Source organism: Polypterus senegalus, chromosome 2, assembly GCF_016835505.1.
Source record: "Polypterus senegalus isolate Bchr_013 chromosome 2, ASM1683550v1, whole genome shotgun sequence".
NCBI classification, from domain to species: domain Eukaryota; kingdom Metazoa; phylum Chordata; class Cladistia; order Polypteriformes; family Polypteridae; genus Polypterus; species Polypterus senegalus.
The window spans coordinates 307,799,714-307,820,600 of NC_053155.1; the positions used below are offsets into that span (position 1 = coordinate 307,799,714).

The 20,887-nt window shown below is 40.2% G+C and overlaps 1 protein-coding gene and 1 pseudogene across 2 annotated transcripts in view; one reads left to right on the forward strand and one right to left on the reverse strand.

Moving 5' to 3' along the window:
• LOC120524051 overlaps window positions 1-20,887 on the forward strand; it is a 658,450-nt pseudogene that overhangs the window by 242,397 nt on the left and 395,166 nt on the right.
• Window positions 1-20,887, reverse strand: part of LOC120524050 (PHD finger protein 6-like) — a 58,198-nt gene that overhangs the window by 21,800 nt on the left and 15,511 nt on the right. The window contains exons 3-6 of one of the 2 annotated variants that reach the window (XM_039745877.1): window positions 19,795-19,928; window positions 11,706-11,743; window positions 9,314-9,375; window positions 3,267-3,295 (exon numbers count right to left, since the gene is read on the reverse strand). In XM_039745877.1, coding sequence (XP_039601811.1) covers window positions 3,267-3,295; window positions 9,314-9,375; window positions 11,706-11,743; window positions 19,795-19,928 — 263 coding nt within the window. Of the gene's footprint in view, window positions 1-3,266; window positions 3,296-9,301; window positions 9,376-11,705; window positions 11,744-19,794; window positions 19,929-20,887 lie in introns of both variants that reach the window. The other variant, XM_039745876.1, reaches the window with a different exon arrangement.

The window sequence follows — 20,887 nt, forward strand, 5'->3', positions numbered from 1 at the left end:
CTAGGGCTATTCCCCCCAGAAATGTCCAGGAACTTGCAGGTGCCTTGGTGGAAGAGTGGGGTAACATCTCACAGCAAGAACTGACAAATCTGGTCCAGTCCATGAGGAGGAGATGCACTGCAGTACTTCAAGCAGCTGGTGGCCACACCAGATACTGACTGGTACTTTTGATTTTGAGCCTCCCTTCATTCAGGGACACATTGTGAACCATTTTTAGTTTATGTCTTATGGTGTTGACTCTTTTAGTGTTCATACAAATATTTACACATTAAGTTTACTGAAAGTAAAAACAGTTGAAAGTCAGAGGACGTTTCTTTTTTTTGCTGAGTATATATCATTGACATTTGCTCCTCTCTGATGACTTGCAAGCTTTGTGTGCCCCTTTATAGCTGTACTTAGTGTGGCTAGAGAGAAGAACATAAATCGTGAGCTCAAAGTCTGATTATTGTTCTGTTATTTGAAAATAATGAATAGGGTGATACATTAATGTTTCTTCTTTATGCTATTCATTTGGCCTGTAAGTTGTTCCCCTTTTTTCTTTTCTATGTCTTGCAAGTGCAACAGGGATATATATGACAGGCAGCCGATGATGTGTGTTTGAAAGGCAATATAGCATTTGCATGTTGTTTTCCTTTAATTAAGTTGGTGTCCACCTTGAATTTAGTTATTGTGATTGGCCTGTGCTGAAAGGGAACTTGGCCAATCACAGGGCTTCACTTTGAACTCTTATTAATTAGTTTGGTGGCATCTTAACAGTAGAATAGGAGCCTCATTTCTTTAAATGTGAAAGTTTGTGTAAGTATATATAAAGTAAGTGGAATTTAATTGTTTGTCCATAAAGTATTTGGTTTATGTGTTTATGTTTGTAATTTGGATATACAGTATATAATATTTCAGTACAGTTTCTAAAATATAGATGTTTTGAGAAAGCTAAAGCATAGTTGAACAGACACTATTTGGAGTTTTACATTTATTGTTAGTTTTAGAATTACAGTATTACAGTTTCCTCATGTATAATATGTATATCTATATCTATATCAAGAACAATTAACTTATTTAAGTTGAGTAAATATTTTATGGTTTTATCGTTCTAGCAATTTCCTGATCTGATATTGATGTTATCTTGAGTGTAATATGCCATCTAGTGGATAAAGTACCCTATTAATAACTAATGTTAACATTGACGTATTTAAGAGAAAGAAACTGGGATAGATAATTTACTGTATGTTTATTATTTTATTCAGACCATAACTTCACATTTATGTAACTTTGGAAGAACTTAATAAATAGAATTTGGACATCTTCATCAATCTCTGACCTGATGTGTGTAGTGGTTGTAATTTAATCCTGAACTAAATTAATTCTTCACTACAATGTGTTTGTTCATTTTTCTGTTGCTGAATGACTGAGATGAGTCCAGTGGTGGGCCTCCGTGATCTAGTAGCTCCACTGGAGAGCCAATTAGATTGTATTTTATTGTCAGTTGAGCCAGATATTCATTTCCCAACCCTCACCCTTAACCATAGCGTAACTGGGTGTTATCACTGACATATCATATAAAGCAACAACCTCCTCAATGGAGTGGAGCTTAGAAGGCCTGCAGCTAGAGTCGATTGGAATAAAACCCGAAAAGCATGGTGACTTCTGTGTGGTCTGTTCAGTTTTCTTTTAGCAATGCAGGGTAGTAGCTGTGCTTTGGATGCAGTGGGAGAGTGAGGACTGGCTACATCTGCTTCTCTGGCCCTTTCTGTCACAGTCTCTTTGGTAGTTGATACTTAAAAATGTTGCATAATGTCTTTTGGATTTTTTTTTAAAAATGTGTCTATTTTTAAGGCTAAATGGCTACTGGTTGTCTCTTCAGTTAACTGTGCCATTTCACGTGAGCCTGTGCTCTGCTCATGGACCTCAACTGACAGAAACTTCAATGTCAGAACTGAAAGTCTGATGAAAGCCATGCATTTTATTCATCACCATTCCAAGCCATTTATAGTTTATCCCCTGTGAAATGTATGTTGTGGAAGTTATTATATAATTGTTTGCTTTATGGAGATCAAGAGTCAAAGAATTCTGATGTCTTTGTGACATACAGCAAGAAAGCAACTTAAGTAAAGAGAATGAACTGATAAAAATAAAAAGAGGTAAAAAGAGTGTTACATTACAAGTACATTAGATGGTCATCTCAGGTTGGTTGGTTGGAAGGCAAAGTCAGAGCGGCGAGATTGTGTTGGTTTGGACATGTGCAGAGGAGAGATGCTGGGTATATTGGGAAAAGGATGCTAAGGATAGAGCTGCCAGGGAAGAGGAGAAGAGGAAGACCTAATAGGAGGTTTATTGATGTGGTGAGGGAGGACATGCAGGTGATGGTGTAACAGAACAAGAAGCAGAGGACAGAAAGATATGGAAGAAGATGATCCGCTGTGGCAACCCCTAATGGGAGCAGCTGAGAGGAGAAGAAGAAGAAGAAGAAGAAGAAGATGTGTTACACCAACAAATATGGCAGAGTAAAATGAACTTTAAAAAGATGCGACTTTTACCCAGTGGGATTGAAGAATAAAGCGATGAATGGCATGGAATTATTTTAGTAGTAGTATTTTAAGCTTTAATAACCAACATTTCATACTTGACTAATTTTCCATTGAGATCATTTTATTCATTTTTATGTACATGACTTCCCCAGAAGTGTTTTTTTTTCTTTTAGCTTTCATGTCATTATCATTACAGACTGCTTGGAAGGTTTTTGATGACAGCCCTAATATATTAAGGACCACTCCAGAACATCCGAAAGTGTAATGCCTCTGCACAGTGGCACCATACTCAAATAGGCCATGGCTGACAAAAGACCATTTGACAGAAGACATTCATTGTGGTGTAAAAGCAGGCCCGGTTCTGCTGGTCATGCAAAGGGTTCATGCACGGCGGCTGCTTTCAACAAAACGCAGGCTCGGCACGGGGCTCGTCTTTTCCCATCGAATGTCGGTAACTTGCTTCAAAGAAAAACAGGCGAGTCACAACGCGTGAATTGTGGGAGCTCAAGTATGCAAAAGTTTTTGTAGTGTTAATCGTAATTTTACTGAAGAAATAATTAAACTTGTACGGTCATGTGAAAAAGTAATTGCATACCATGAAAACTGTTGACTTGTTCATCATAATTGAACACCAGACATCAGATCACCATGCAAACAGTGCATACAGATAAAGGGAACATACTTGAGCAAATGACACAACCTAGTCCAAACCCCCAAGAAAACATGAAAATGTAAAAGTACCTGTTGAGTGATCTCGATCCAATCTCCTTCTATAGAAAAAAGTACAAAATAAAATATTTTCAATCAGCATATACTATATAATCTACAAAACTTTGCACATAACGTTATCTATTAAAAGGAAATCTTATCTTACTTATGTCTATAGAATGAAAACCAAGGACAATTTTTTTTAAACTCAAATACTGATAAGTTAAGAGAATGGGCTGTTCTCATCCACATTTTACGGGGGGCACCGTTGAGAGCGTTGTGACCAGCTGAGTCACTGTCTGGTTTGGGAACTGCAGTGTCTCTGACCGTGAGGTCCTACAACGGGTCCTCTCTGCCCTCTATCCTTGTAAACCACTACATCCACCAAGCTTACAGCATTGTGACGGACCGCTGCCACCTCACCTGTGGTCTCTTTGTCCCACTTTCATTTGGTAGAAGGTACTGTAGCATCCAAATCAGTTCTGCTGGGTACTACAACAGCTGCTACCCCCTGACAGTCCAGACTCTGAACTCTCTGCTGCCCCCTGCCCTTTGATACAATACAATACAATACAATACAATACAGTTTATTTTTGTATAGCCCAAAATCAGACAAGAAGTGCCGCAACAGGCTTTAACAGGCCCTGCCTCCTGACAGCCCCCCAGCTTTGACTCTCAAAGATGACAAGGAGCAACTCCCAAAAAAAACACTTGTAGGGAAAAAAATGGAAGAAACCTCGGGAAAGGCAGTTCAAAGAGAGATCCCTTTCCAGGTAGGTTGGGTGTGCAGTGGGTGTCAAAAAGAAGGGGATCAATACAATACAATACAGAGAACAGAACAAATCCTCAATACAGTATAAAATGTGCCCCTAGCAGTTGATTTATATGAAGAACATTTGTCACTACTGTTGTTTTTTATTATTAGTTTTACTGCTATGATTTATTAATTATCTGTTATCTTCAATAATTACTATTTAGTTGCCTATTTTTAATTTTTAATTAATTATGTATTTATAATAGTTTACAGGTACAGTACATTCTGTGCATATTCATACGTTAAACAAGATTTCTGTCCTATTTTGACTGTTTGACTAATTTACATTTATTTTAAGTCGACTAAAACCAGTTGTCTTGACTAAAATTGATTTGTTTTTTGTCAACTAAAACTAACAATAATTAAATGACTAAAATGTAACTACAACTAAAATGTAATTTAGCCAGAAGACTAAGACTAAAACTAAATCAAACTGTATTGTCAAAATGAACACTGCCATTAGTGCAAAAAAAACTTTAAGAGTAAGAAACAGCCATCCATCCATCCATCGATTATCCAACCCGTTATATCCTAACTACAGGGTCACAGGGGTCTGCTGGAGCCAATCCCAGCCAACACAGGGCGCAAGGCAGGAAACAAACCCAGGGCAGGGTTCCAGACCAACGCAGGGCATACACGCACACCCCTACATGCCAAGCAAACACTAGGGACAATTTATGACCACCAATGCACCTAACCTACATGTGTTAAGACTGTGGGAGGAAACCAACGCAGACACGGGGAGAACATGCAAACTCCACACGGGGAGGACCCGAGAAGCGAACTCAGGTGTCCTAACTGCGAGGCAGCAGTGCTAGAGTACGAAACATCCCTCATAATGATGAACGCTGCAGTTATTTTAGAATTGAGATATTCTGTGATGCTGTATTTTGTACATAAATGGATGTAACTTTGCACAAGAATTTGAACAGCAAAACCCTGGTGGGCTGGTACCTGGCTTCTTTATCAATTTAATTTTTTTTAAAAAAAGGATTAAAGATGGCAAAATTTCTTACAAGGAAGGTATTCTAGCAGAGACAAATATGGCTATACTTGTTTCCATAATATACTCAGCAAAAAAAGAAACGTCTTCTGACTTTCAACTGTTTTTAGTTTCAGTAAACTTAATGTGTAAATATTTGTATGAACACTAAAAGAGTCAACACCAAAAGACATAAACTAAAAATGTTTTACAATGTGTCCCTGAATGAAGGGAGGCTCAAAATCAAAAGTACCAGTCAGTATCTGGTGTGGCCACCAGCTGCTTGAAGTACTGCAGTGCATCTCCTCCTCATGGACTGGACCAGATTTGTCAGTTCTTGCTGTGAGATGTTACCCCACTCTTCCACCAAGGCACCTGCAAGTTCCTGGACATTTTTGGGGGGAATGGCCCTAGCCCTCACCCTGCAATCCAACAGGTCCCAGACGTGCTCAATTCCTTCGACGATAAACACGAATCCGTCCATCACCCCTGGTGAGACAAAACCGTGACTCATCAGTGAAGAGCACTTTTTGCCACTCCTGTCTGGTCCAGCGAAGGTGGGTTTGTGCCCATAGGCGGCGTTGTTGCTGGTGATGTCTGGTAAGGACCTGCCTTACAACAGGCCTACAAGCCCTCAGTCCAGCCTCTGTCAGCCTATTGCGGACAGTCTGAGCACCGATGGAGGGATTGTGTGTTCCTGGTGTGACTCGGGCAGTTGTTGTGGCCATCCTGTACCTGTCACGCAGGTGTGATATTCGGATGTACCGATTCTGTGCAGGTGTTGTTACACGTGGTCTTCCACTGCGAGGATGATCAGCTGTCCTTCCTGTCTCCCTGTAGCGCTGTCTTAGGCGTCTCACAGTGCGGACATGGCAATTTATTACCCTAGCCACATCAGCAGTCCTCATGCCTCCCTGCAGCATGCCTAATGCACGTTCACGCAGATGAGCAGGGACCCTGGGCATCTTTCACAGTCGGTAGACAAGTCTCTTTAGTGTCCTGCGTTTTTAGAACTCTGACCTTAAATGCCTACTTTCTGTAAGCTGTTAAGGTCTTAACGACCATTCCACAGGTACATGTTAATTAATTGATTAGGGTTAATTGAACATGCATGGAAAACATTGTTTAAACCCTTTACAATGAAGATCTGTAAAGTTATTTGGATTTTTAAAACATTATTGTTGAAATACACAGTCCTGAAAAAGGGACGTTTCTTTTTTTGCTGAGTTTATATTCTTTCAGTCATCATGCTATATATACTGTTAAAATGACAAGGGTACGTATGGTTACACATTTAATATTTTCTTATTAAGGTTATAGAAAATTGTATTCTTAAAATTGGTAATCTCTATGTATTAGAAAAGTATTATAAGCACATAAGAAGAGTAGACACTATATTTTATTAAGCATTAAGATGTAAGAGTTACAATTAAAAAGCCTACATATTTTTTATTATTCTGTATGAGCTTGAAACCTCCAATGGGTTATTAAGCTCAGAGAGGGAATGGCTGTAAATAATGGTAGCAAGTAAGAATAGTCCTTATCAAACAGATAAGATAGACAGAGCGGGTTTGACACCCCCTTAACTAAGAATTATCGATGTAATCCAGGGGTGTTAAACTCCGGGCCTGGAGGGCCGCAGTGGCTGCAGGTATTCATTCTCACCCTTTTCCTAATCAGTGACCAGTTTTCACTGCTAATTAACTCTTTTTCCCTTCATTTTAACAGCCCTGTTTTTAAGGATTCAGTCCTTTGAATTTATTCCTTTCTTCATTAAATGACAGCCAAACAGAAAGGAGACGTGAAACGAGCCAACAGATGAGCAGCTAAACTGGGATTTCAAACTCCAACCAATCTCTTAATGAGAAGCTGATTCTTGCTGTTAATTAAACCTGTTATTTAATTCCATGGCCTTTTGCTGCTCTCATTCTGCCACAGCAGACATTTCCAAAAGTGTTGATTTTTTTATAAGAACACCATCAGAATGTTTTGGTGACCTGAGAGATCAACCTTACCGATACCTTCACCTTTCTTTATTTTCAGATATTGTGTGATGGCCACAGATGAGATGGTTATGTTGCGACTTGTTTTGTGTCTCAGTATTGTTTGGCTACTAATTAAGGAAAAAGAGACAGCTAAGAGGCCTGAGTCAAGTCAATTTAAACTAAGGAAAAAGAAGTTAATTAGCAGCAGAAACTGATCACTAATGAAAATGATGGTTAGAATGAAAACCTGCAGCCACTGTGGCCCACCAGGACAGGAGTTCGACACACGTGATGTAATCAAACAGAGGCAGGACTAGGAGTCAGATGAGGATGAATAATGGCTGAAATGATATGAATTGTAATAAATGAAATAGTTGCTTTTAGTTGTTTGCTCATTGTCCCATCTTAACACTAGAATTACCAGAGTCTACGAAAAAACTCGTAGATCCGGCCCACCTTAAAACCGTTCACACTTCTCCGCCAGCTTCTTTTGTCCTGTAAATGTGCCAATTAAGACGAGCAGCAAGCAGCCGGCTATTCCATCCCCACATCAACTTAGATTGTGCACAAACTTCTCCCAGCTCATGCCTTGATTGATTACCTGGGAGTGAAGTGGAGTTTTAGAGTGGAAATAATTGATTGTTATTTCGAACACACGCATTTCATGTGGGTTCCGTTTCTACAGTAATCTGTGTAAACACATTGTTAAAACGGAAACTTTTTCATATTTTAGTAATAAACGTTACAAAATGTAGGCATAAACTATAGAATGTGTAAAAGCATGTTTGAGGTTAAAAAGAAAATACATTAAATTATTTATCAATCGACACACGCTACACGCAGGCAAGCGGGCAGTGAGAGTGGAGATAAAGACACAAGATAGATTGTATACAACAGGCAAAAGCAGCGACCACGTGATAACAGTATTAGCTATAGTGAATGAAAGCATGAATTAATCAACAGAAATAACCGTGATCAACATTTTAAACTTAACAATTTACTTAGGATGAAAAAATAAAAACGCCCCAGCATGCAGAAAGCAGACGCTTGCAGGCAGGCAGGCAGCGCAGCCATACTTAAAAAGAAAAATAAAAGTAACACTTTCTCCCTAACAAGGAATCAAACTCGAGTCTCTGAGACATGATAAGAATGCTGCACTCTGAGAGGCAAATCTTAGCGCTACGCCACAAAAGTTGTTGTGTTGTTTTTGAACCTTTTGTGAAGGTGTTTATTTGATCTTTGAAAATCAGGCTTCACACATTCTATAGTTGATAACTACATTTTGTAACATTTATTACTAAAATATGACAAAGTTTCAGTTTTAGCAATGAACATGAAATGCATGTGTTCCAAATAACGATCTATTATTTCCACTCTAAAACTCCAGCAGTTGAGTCACTCCCAAATAATCAAACAAAGCATGAGCTGGGAAAACTTAGTGAATGTTCTGCGACAGTTGGGAATGGAATAGCCGGTTGCTTGCTGCTCCTGTTAATCGGCACATTTAAAAGACAAAGGACGCTGGCGGAGAGGTGAGAACAGTCTTAAGGTGGGCCGGATCTACGAGTTTTTTCATAGACTCTGGCAATTCTAGTGTTAAACGACTCTGTGTGCACGCCATACAATAAAGCTTAATTTTGCTGTCTGCTCTGAAGTCTCCGCGTGCCTTCTTGGGGCTGAGGGCACCTGTGCTGTGTCAGCCTGCTTCAACAAGAGGCAAATAAAGGCTGCAGACTTTCAAAATGGAATTACTTTGGACACTACACACTGCATGTCATATTCAGCAGCCTATTTGAATAATTACTTGTGCACATTCTGATTTTACACAGTGCTGTGTTATACGAGAAACCTCCAAAATATGCTTGCTTAGAATAATTAGGGCCATTTAGGCAAGACTAGGTTCCGATTTCAAATAGCTTAATAAGTTTCAACAGGAATTAACACATTCTTAAATACAATAAGTTATGAAAATATGGAAAGCCATCTAGAAAAATTGAACAGTTAACAAACAAATGTAAATTTTATGTAGTAATAAAAATGTTCACACAAAGTGTTAAAGGTCCACAGTAAATATGTGCGCTCAATATAAAATAACAGATGTCAAAATTTCTGTATCTGTGGTCTCAAACACATTAGGACATTGCATTTTACAGTTCAATGTAAATAAAAAAAACCCTCAGACAAGTCTTTTTATAATCCAAATACTAACACTACACTATTAAGGGACTAACATGACGTCTTTACCAAATAAATGCACCGGCTTACAGTAATTAGTAATAAATCTTACGGCAGGACTCACGACTTCTTTTGGTTCCTTGATGTCACTGGACACAGCATCACGGTCAGTGCGTTTTCCACTTCCTGCAGCAAATCAAGAGGTTATTTAGTTGAAAATAAAATAAGTTTTAGTTTCTGTTTATTTTGCTTATAATTCTAAGAGTTAAACTTAAAAGAAGTGGTGAGGCGGCCTTTTGCTGTTATGCACCTAAAATCTGGAATAGCTGACCGATAGAAATTTGCCAGGGTAATACAGTGGATCACTTTAAAAAATGGTTAAAAACTAATTCTTTTAATATGGCTTTCTCATAGCTTCATTTTAGTGTAACCCTGATATTCTGTATATGCATTGAATAATAATTTTTATCATGACTCCACAGTCCGTACTAACCCCTACTTTCTCTTCTGTTATTTTTCCGGTTTTCTGTGGTGGTGATCTACACCATCACCTGATCAAAGCACAGTGCTGTCCCTCCATTGATGGATCAAAGGCCAGAAGTCCACATGACCATCAACATCAAATTCTTCCACATAAAGCCTGTAAACCATGAGGACTGATTGAGATCATTGATGTTAGGTAGAATGCCCAGTGGGAGCTGGCTGGTTATTTTCATGGCCTTGGAACCCCTGCAGATTTTGTTTTTTTTCTGTCCTTCTGGCCATCGGACCTCACTTTCTTCTTTGTTAATTAGTATTGCCTAATTTTATTTTCTGCGGTGGGTTGGCACCCTGCCCAGGATTGGTTCCTGCCTTGTGCCCTGTGTTGGCTGGGATTGGCTCCAGCAGACCCCCGTGACCCTGTATTCGGATTCAGCGGGTTAGAAAATGGATGGATGGATGGATAATTTTATTTTTCTTCATCTTGTAAAGCACTTTGAGCTACATCATTTGTATGAAAACATGCCATAGAAATAAATGTCGTTGTTGTTCTTGTAGGGTATATTCCCCACATCCAGGAGATGGTTTTAAAATCATGTTGTTTGTCCAGGTTCCCCACGTTTGTAGAACAGTTTGTGATGGAGTGTTTTCTTAATGGAGGGTGGGCACTGCATGTTGTGACCAGCAGGGGGCGCTGCTGCACCCCCAAACCCCAGGCACAATTGTACAGGCATAAGACCCGATTTTAAATAAAAGATTTATTAACATAAATACCTTACAAAAGACTTTGAAAGTAACATAAACACAAGTATACTTCTCTTTTCCCTCACTTTCCCACTTCTCCAGGTGAGCTTTGTCCATCTCCCACCCGACTCTGACACACCTGGATGAGGTTGAGCGGCTTCTTTAATCTTAGACCCAGGGTACTTCTAGGGCATAGCCTGTTGAAAGCACCTCCAGCTCAAGTGGAAGCCCCACAAAACAGGGATCACTGATCCCTGCAGCACCCCCTGGTGGCACCAACAAAACCCGACAAGGCTGCCATATGGGATTACAGTTCCCAACATCATGCCTTGCAGGTGTCCACACAAGTAGCGTCGGCCAGGGAAGCTGCCACCTAGTGTCTCTGGCATGTAGCCCTGCTAGGATGTCCCCACCTGTCCTTTTATCACACTGGCCTCCCAACCAGATATTCTTACTCAGTCCAACCCTGCCTGAATGCCAGTGTGCCCACTCCTGCACTGGCATCTTCTGTAACCAATCTGGATAAGGCAAGGAACACCCTGGCAATCTTCCTATCCACTTGCCACCTTGGCCTTCTGGGCCAGGTAAGGAAAGGTAGTCCATCCTGGCAGGGATGCTAGACCATGCATGCCACTAATTGCTATGTGCACTCTTAAAACTGCTGGCTTTTTACTGGGTTGTGCGGATCCTCGTAGAGCCATTGCTTGACCAAGGACCACTTCATTCTGGGAAGGGTTCTTTGTATATTAAGTTGGTTCTTTGTGTTTTGAAAAATGTCATAATGTGTAGAAAAAACTGAAATGTTTAATGTATGGTAGGCAACCTAGCAGGACACTAACAGATTAAAAAAACCTGAATTTATTGCATGCAGTCTTTTCAAAACAGGACCCACTTTTATTTCATCAGTCAGGTACCATCTTTTCATGTTCTTTCTGGAACCTTCACATGGATAGGTCTTTTAGGAACCAAAAATGGCTCCCCTATGGCATTGCTCCAAAGAAACACTCTGGCACCTTTATTTTTAAGAGTATGTGTGTCTTGAGAACCCTGCCTATGCTTTAAAAGACCCATACTGTATTTTTGTGTTACTCATGAGAGTTTTCTAATTAAGGCTGTAAAAGATGGCATTTTGGACTCTTTTCCACCATGTCTAGATATGGATGGCCTGCCTGTTTGATTATTCCCATACAGCAGCAGTGTTTTACCCCACAGCATAAAGATGTGCTGCAATAACTCAGTCCAACACTTGCCCTCTGTAATGCTAGATTCAAAGAGTAAATTCAGGTACTAACCTTCAGGACACAATTTAGCATCGTCCTTGCAATAAAGTCTGCAAAACAGAATGAATTTTGCAGAATTAAAGAGTTTTCTTTACCATTTCTCCTTTTACGATCTAAACGTATTTAGTGAAGAGCACATTATGATTTGAGTAAAGCAACCTAATTTTCAGCAGTTCAGTCAAACTTCTTGCACATGGCGTCATGGGACTTACATCTACTGTATGTGCAATGCGACAACTACACAGTCACACACCACAAGCTAATTTGGATTAATCCTCAAGGGAATCTTCTCACATGATCTGTGGGGGATCAGATCGCAGAGTCGGCCATTGTACAGAGCCTGCGGTGTAATTTTCAGGTTAAGGGTCTTGCTCAAAGACCCAGTGGAGTAGGATCCCTTCAGGTAGTAACAGGATTTGAACAGGCAATCTTCCAGATACCAGTGCAGTTCCCAGCCACAGAGCCACCACTCCATATTTCAACAATTTTAAAATTAATTTCATCAGGCCCACAGTATGTACGTATTGAACAGTAGCAGAACCAAGATTTCACATTAGCGTGAGCCTAATATTATTTTATTACTATTAAACATACATTCATAAGCTCTCTTTCTCATGGGTAGGGGTTGATTTGTTTCAAACCTAATTTTGTAAAACTTGACTTGCTTGTATGGGATGTTATTTAATTTTTATAAATTCAATAAAAAGTTAAAAAATAAATAAAATAAATAGAAAAAATGTGGGAGTCCAGCCATAATCACACAAAAGGCGTTTTTGTATTTTTTTTTTTTTTTTTGCATGATTCATTAACCCTTTTGTCAACACTAATTGAAATCCACTTAAAAACAGCAAAGATAAATTGACTGCCTAACATTTGTTGATGCAAAAGACACACCAGTTCATCACAATACATAAATGGCCGAATAATATCCGTTACAATTTTGACTAGAATAGCAAGAAAATGAGAGAGAGAGAAGGTTGGATGATGTGGAGGTAGTGAATCAGGCAGTGCAACGGATTAGCAAGGAGGAAGTAAGGACAGCTATGAAGAGGATGAAGAACGGAAAGGCCGTTGGTCCAGATGAGATACCTGTGGAAGCATGGAGGTGTTTAGGAGAGATGGCAGTGGAGTTTTTAACCAGATTATTTAATGGAATCATGAAAAGTGAAAGGATGGCTGAGGAGTGGAGAAGAAGTGTACTGGTGCTGATATTTCAGAATAAGGGGGATGTGTAAAGCTGTATTAATTACAGGGGGTAAAATTGATAACCCACAGCATGAAGTTATGGGAAAGAGTAGTGGAAGCTCGGTTAAGAAGTGAGGTGGTGATTAGTAAGCAGCAGTGTGGTTTCATGCCAAGAAAGAGCACCACAGATGTCATGTTTGCTCTGAGCATGTTGATGGAGAAGTTTAGAGAAGGCCAGAAGGAGTTGCATTGCATCTTTATGGACCTGGAGAAAGCATATGACAGGGTGCCTAGAGGGGAGCTGTGGTATTGTATGAGGAAGCCGGGACTGGCACAGAAGTAAGTAAGAGTTGTACAGGATATGTACAAGAGGGATGTGTTACAGTGGTGAGGACTGCTGTAGGAGTGACGGATGCATTCAAGTTGGAGGTGGGATTGCATCAGGGATCGGCTCTGAGCCCTTTCTTATTTGCATTGTGATGGACAGGTTGACAGATGAGATTAGACAGGAGTCCCTGTGGACTATGATGTTTGCTGATGACATTGTGATCTGTAGCGATGGTAGTGAGCAGGTTGAGGAGACCCTGGAGAGGTGGAGATTTGCTCTGGAGAGGAGAGGAATGAAGGTCAGTAGGAAGAAGACAGAATACATGTGTGTGAATGACAGGGAGGTCAGTGGAATGGTGAGGATGCAGGAAATAGAGTTGGTGAAGGTGGATGAGTTTAAATACTCGGGATCAACAGTACAGAGTAATGGGGATTGTGGAAGATAAGTGAAGAAGAGAGTGCAGGCAGGGTGGAATGGGTGGAGAAGAGTGTCAGGACTGATTTGAGACAGACGGGTATCAACAAGTGTGACAGAGAAGGTCTACAGGACAGTAGTGAGACCAGCTATGTTATAGGGGTTGGAGACGGTGGCACTGACCAAAAAGCAGGAGACAGAGCTGGAGGTGGCAGAGTTAAAGATGCAAAGATTTGCATTGGGTGTGACGAGGATGGACAGGGTTAGAAATGAGGACATTAGAGGGTCAGCTCAGATTGGACGGTTGGGAGACAAAGTCAGAGAGGCGAGATTGCATTGGTTTGGACATGTGCAGAGGAGAGATGCTGGGTATATTGGGAGAAGGGTGCTAAGGATAGAGCTGCCAGGGAAAAGGAAAAGAGGAAGGCCTAAGAGAAGGTTTATGGATGTGGTAAGAGAGGACATGCAGGTGATGGTGTAACAGAACAAGATGCATAGGACAGAAAGATATGGAAGAAAATGATCAGTTGTGGCAACCCCTAATGGGAGCAGCTGAAAGAAAAAAAAAGAAACATTATAAAACCACAAACAGTCCGATTACTGTTTTGCCATTCCTTGCAATTTGCGTCTGCATATCTGATATGTGCGTTTCCAGTCTTGGAATACACAAGTGAATTTTCTTATTATATTACAAAAATTCCCAAATCACATCTTTTTCAGATTCAGATTCAAAAAAGGTAGTTCATTGTTTCATAAGGAAGTGGAACATACTAGCACAATGCTATAGTCTTGTGGCTATTCAAATGGTTCTGTTTCCATCTTACAGGAAATTCAACATGTATGCAAAAAAAAAAAGTTTCAGTCCCTAAACCTCAAATTGACTGGCACAAAACATAGTTTATTTTTAGTTTTATAATCCTTTTTACGATATATTAACAGGTATCCCACCTTTGGCACACTTGGCTCCTTACAATTCCAATAGTAAAACTTAAAAGAAGTGGTGAGGCGGACGGCCTTCTGCTGCTATGCACCTAAAATCTGGAATAGCCTGCCAATAGGAATTCGCCAGGCTGATACAGTAGAGCACTTTAAAACACTGCTGACAACACATTACTTTAACATGGCCTTCTCATAACTTCACTTTAATCAAAATCCTGATACTCTGTATGTTCAATTCTTCATAATAACTATTCATGGTGGCTCTAAAATTAGTACTGACCCCAACTCTCTCTTCTGTTTCTTTTTCTGGTTTCTTTGTGGTGGCGGCCACCACCTCCACCTACTCAAAGCATCATGATGCTCCAACATTGATGGACTGAAAGCCAGAAATCTACGTGACCATCATCATCAAGACCTTCAGTGAGAACCCTAAATCCAAAGAGGACTGTTTCATTTATGTGAGGTAGAATGGCCAGAGGGGACTGGGTGGTCTCATGGTCTGGAATCCCTACAGATTTTATTTTTTTCTCCAGCCGTCTGAAGTTTTTTTTTTTTTCTTTTCTGTCCACCCCTGGCCATTGGACCTTACTTATTCTATGTTAATTAATGTTAACTGATTTTATTTTCTAACTGTGTCTTTTATTCGTCATTATGTAAAGCACTTTGAGCTACATTTTTTTTTTGTATGAAAATGTGCTATATAAATAAATGTTGTTGTTGTTGTTGTTTTGTGACATAGAAAATTAATTAAGAGTTTCAAAAACAAATGACATCACTTTTCTTCATAGTCAACTGTCTTTGCGATGTAATTTTCCCAGCGTTGTAACAACTTTTTACTTCCATCAGCAAAAAATAGTTTTGGTTGAGCTCGTAGCCCAGGGGTGGGCAATGTCGTTCCTGGAGATTTTTGCTCCGACCCTGTTACTTAATAAGAAGCCCTTATTGCTCAATTAACACTCCTGCTTCATTTTAGTCAACTCGCTCGTTAAAACTTTGAACCCTTATTGCTTATTTTAGTCTTAAACAGCTGTATTCTCGGTTTTTAATTCCTCATCTATATACGAGGGATATCCAGAAAAAAAGGTTACAACAGCTGTTAAAAATCGAAAAATGAATATATTTCAACCAAATTTACAGGGTATGTTCCAAAATATGTGTTTATTTCTCAACATAATCGCCGTCAACTTCGATGCACTTCTTCAGCCTGGGCACCAGCTTTTTTATACCCTCGTCGAATACACTCTGCTCCACCTCCGAAAGCCACTTCTCCACTGTCTCCCCTACCTCCTCATCGTTGGAAACATGCTGATGTGACATTACCTCAGGTCCATAAGTTTCCACAAGCTGACGATGGATCTCGGCCGCGGATTCGCGATGCAAAGTGAGGAACTTGATGACCGAACGAATCTCGCATCGGCGGTAGGTGGACCAAACGGCCTCAGCAGAGGTTGACGAACTCGCTTGCTGTGATGACATTTCACAACTGACTGACGCGGTCCAGGGCTTATTTTGACCGTTAGGACCCCCCCTACATGCAGGTATGCCAACCTTCGAAAAAAAAAAATTCCCTGCACCCTCCAGGGCACTTATAACCTTTTTTTCTGGATATCCCTCGTATATAAAAGTCAGTATATGTGTGTGTGTGTGTGTGTGTGTGTGTGTGTGTGTGTGTATGTATGTATGTTTCAGCTTCATTTCCAAAAGGCTGGAGCAATTTTCATGACACTTGGTACACATGTTTCTCATTGGTCGACTAAAAGTACTGTAGGGTGAAATCCACCCTAACCCACCCCCTTCTGGGTAGGGTGGGGGGTGATCTTGCGGTCTTGTATGCGTGTTATCATCCAGTTGACACGGACACTCTGAATGACCACCAGAGGGTGGACTGGAGGTGACTGCCAGCATTCTTTATGTCTGGGCATCACCGCACACTTGTTGCTTTTGAAATAAAGTAGAGTTGGCCGGTTCCAAGAATCAACTGGATGATAACATACATACAAGACTGCAACAACATTTATTTATATAGCACATTTTCATACAAAAAGTAGCTCAAAGTGCTTTACATAATGAAGAAAAGAAAAAGAAAAGACAAAATAAGAAGTTAAAATAAGACAACATTAGTTAACATAGAAAAAGAGTAAGGTCCGATGGCCAGGGTGGACAGAAAAAACAGAAAAAAAAACTCCAGACGGCTGGAGAAAAAAATAAAATAATATAATATAATGACTACAAGACAAGCACATTAGTGAGTCTTCATTGTTTGTTAATTTATTTTTAAAGTTGTGGGTTTTTTTAATTATATTTTTCTCAAACAATTAAAAAAAAAACATTCCTCCCGGGCAATGCCAGGTATTTCAGCTAGTTAGCAATAAGATGCAAATGACAAAGGAAACCAACATTTCTCCATTTGGCTTGTTTCCATTTACACCTGTGTGTATTTATCACACACTATTTGGCTTAATTAAATACGAGGGATATCCAGAAAAAAAGGTTACAAGTGCCCTGGAGGGTGCAGTGAATTTTTTTTTCGAAGGTTGGCATACCTGCATGTAGGGGGGTCCTAACGGTCAAAATAAGCCTGGGACCGCGTCAGTCAGTTGTGAAATGTCATCACAGCAAGCGAGTTCATCAACCTCTGCTGAGGCCATTTGCTCCACCTACCGCCGATGCGAGATTTGTTCGGTCATCAAGTTTCTCACTTTGCGTCGCGAATCCGCGGCCGAGATCCATCGTCAGCTTGTGGAAACTTATGGACCTGAGGTAATGTCATGTCAGCATGTTTCCAACAATGAGGAGGTGAAGGAGACAGTGGAGAAGTGGCTTTCGGAGGTGGAGCGGAGCGTATTCGACGAGGGTATAAAAAAGCTGGTGCCCAGGCTGAAGAAGTGCATCAAAGTTGACGGCGATTATGTTGAGAAATAAACACATATTTTGGAACACACCCTGTAAATTTGGTTGAAATATATTCATTTTTCGATCTTTAACAGCTGTTGTAACCTTTTTTTCTGGATATCCCTCATACTTGGAAGGAAAGTGAAGAGAAAAAAGTTAAAGACTGAGAATTACTCACTCGTTTTAGATTTCAAATCATTCGGATGATATCCTTAGAAAGGAAAAAAATCTAGGATATGAAAATGACCTGACATGGCAGAGTTAAAGCACTAACAAGCCATGAAATGAAATTATTGGCAAGGATTGTTTTCTAATTTCAGCAACTGGATTGGAACAAAAACCTGCAGCTTCTGTGGCCCTTCAGGACTGATTTTGCCCACCCTTGGTGTAGGCACTGAAAAGTAGACACTATATTTTATTAAGTATTAAAATGTGAGAGTTAGGAGTTAAAAAGCTCATGCCTATATATTTTTATTACCCTGTATAAGCCACAGTCCACCATTATCTCTCATGTTAAGAGTCTGGATGTGTAGGAGAGTTGAGAAGAGATGGGCCCCTTGTTAAGGAGGGGAATGTAAACTCTTGGGTTGTAAATAATGGGTGAGCACTGGGAAAGAAGAGGGGTGCAAGTAGGGGCTGTCAAACAGATATGATGGACAGCGAAGAGTTTGACACCCACCCAGTCGAGAGATAATGGTAGATTAATTAAGGGCAGGACTAGAGCAATGGAATGCTAGAAGTCAGATGAGGAAGAATGATGGCTTAAATGATAAGAATTGTAATAAACGAAAAAGGTGCCTGTTCCTGGAGGCTCATTGTTCCATCTGAGATGTATCTGTATGTGCGCCAAACAATAAAGCTTAATTCTGCTGTCTGTTCTGCAGTCTGCGAGTGCCTTCATAAGGGCTGTGAATGCTCCTTGCCGTGTCAGCCTGCTTCAACAAAGTCTGCCCGCAGACCACACCACAACGTGTGTGCAAGATGAGCAACCAAAACACATTTCATTCATTCACCGTGCTCCTTGTCAGTAAGTGACAGTGTCTGGTAAGTGTCACATATCTAATGATATCACAGTAGGGGATGCAAGACTCTGCTGATGGAAGATGAGTTGAGTCTGGTATAAGTGACTATAAGAGGATTAAAAGGAGAAGATGGAGTGTCAGACCTATCAACCAAAAGCAGTGAAGGAAGGATGTGTGTAATATCCTCATGAATAGGGGACCTACATAAAGAACAGGTGAACTTCAGGTTTTGATGACCTGTTGCGTCATATTAAGCTCTTCACTCATCATTCTGGCACCCAAGTAACCAGCCTCTCTTTGAAATTCACTATTTTGGATACACAGCCGCCACCTCCATCGTGGCGTATAATTAAAATAATTTCAGTGCGCAGCGAGCAGGGGTGTTGTTCTAAACCTGACATCCTTTTCACCTCATGTGATGTGTCAAGTATAAATTATAGCCACACTATATTAAACCAATGATCTCCCTTGTGAAGTCACAATCTCTTTCGAAGCAATAAGTTAGGGGAGTCCCCCGTGAACTCCCAAATTCTCAATCGCATAGCATTTTGCACCATATTACTCTTCATAGCCGCCACCTCCCATCATATTGTAGCAATAAGTGGGGGGTTCCTCTTGAACACACCCGACTTTGAAATGCACCACTCTTCTTTACCAGTCACATGTTTTGCATAAAAAGTTACAGTTCCTGTTGTACGGTGAGAATAAAACAAACGAAAATGGCAGGGGACAACAAGTGATCCAGGGCTTACATAGGAACTCATTAATTCCTGAAAACAAAGTTTCTGCTATAGGAATACACCTTATTAGGCCTGTTATAGGATTCAGAGCTCTGACTTGCTTACCAAACAGGGAAAAAGAAGCTGCCATCGTCAAATATATTTTAATTTTATGATTCATACACAGCTCCTTTTTGTTAATATGACAATGTAGTCAGGTTTGCAGTTTCTGAAACAGTGGCATAAAATATCTAAATAAAAAAGGTGGCAATATATTTGGTAGAAAAAAGTAATCAAGCAATAGATAAACAATTTGCTGGCATCAAAGCAAGAAAAAGCAAACTGTTAGAACAGTAATAGGAAAAAAAAAACAGAACTGCAAAGAATTGATTCTACAACACTGTAAATAGTCTCTTATTTTCAGTATGCAATCCACTGCCATGGAAGGGCACAACACAGACATGTACTCCAATGTATTGACACATGAAAATCAAATATTAAAGGGCTACTGACATGCCCCTGTGCTGCTCTATCAGATTTCTTAAAGAAGTGAGAACATTGTTAAGCATAAGGAATACCTGATTAGAAGTACAAGTACTTACTCAAAAGTGCCTTTGACTTTGTTTTCAATTGTTATAGCTTTTTGTTCTTTTGCACACGGGTAATGATAAGATTTTTTGCATTTCTTAATTTCACATCCAATCGTAGCTCCAGTCTTTTTACATGAGTAGCAGTGCTGTTGAATATATAAAAAATGCTACCTTTCAGAAAGACAGAGACATAGCAACCACACAGACACTAAGGCAGACACACAAACTCTTATCCTTTTACTAGCTGTGCTACCTGTTGTGGTCCATGGCCAGCTTTTCATCCCAGCCAATACCCCCAGGCCGCCAGATGGAGCTATCCCTGCAGCATGGAGGTGCCCCGGATACCAGCAGGGAATCATGGACAATGGTGTTCTCCTCTACAGCCTTGTGAATACCACAGGAGCCAAAAGAGGACGCTGCAGGGAGGCCCAGAGAGTCAAATGTGCCCTATAACCTGGAAGTACGTCCTAGGCAAAGCGACAGGGGAAATTACGTACTTCCAGGATGAAGAAGAGGACTTTTTATCTGACCTGGAAGTGATAGGAAGTCACATGGACTGAAGGATTGGAAACACATCCGGGTCAGGCAATATAAAGGACTATGGGAAATCCCCAGACGGCGAGCTGAGCTGGATGGAAGGGTGGCAACGTGTCTGGGAGTGGAGGATTGGTTATTGTTATTGATTATTGTATGAGTATTGTGGAGAGGAGGTGCTTTGTGCACTGTTAATTAATAAAAAGTCAACTTGTTGGACTTTTACCTGGTGTCTGGAGTCAAGTCTGAGGTTTCAAGGGAGCGATAGCGCCCCCTATCTGTCACACCATCTAAGATGGGTTGAAATTTAAATAATCAACATAGACCTCAGTGTGAAAGTTTGCAGTGCACGATCTATTGGAATGAATTTTGTAATGCATGTAGTAATAAAATGCTTTGCATCTGTCATTCCACATGTTTGTGTTGTGCCATCTGTTGGAATGGCATATGCAATGCATATGTCTCTGTTTAATGCCATTTGAAATGGGATTTGTAACAGCAATGTAATGTTTGTGTTGCACCATCTGTTGGAATGAAAAATGCAATGCATTTTATTACTAAAAATGTTTGT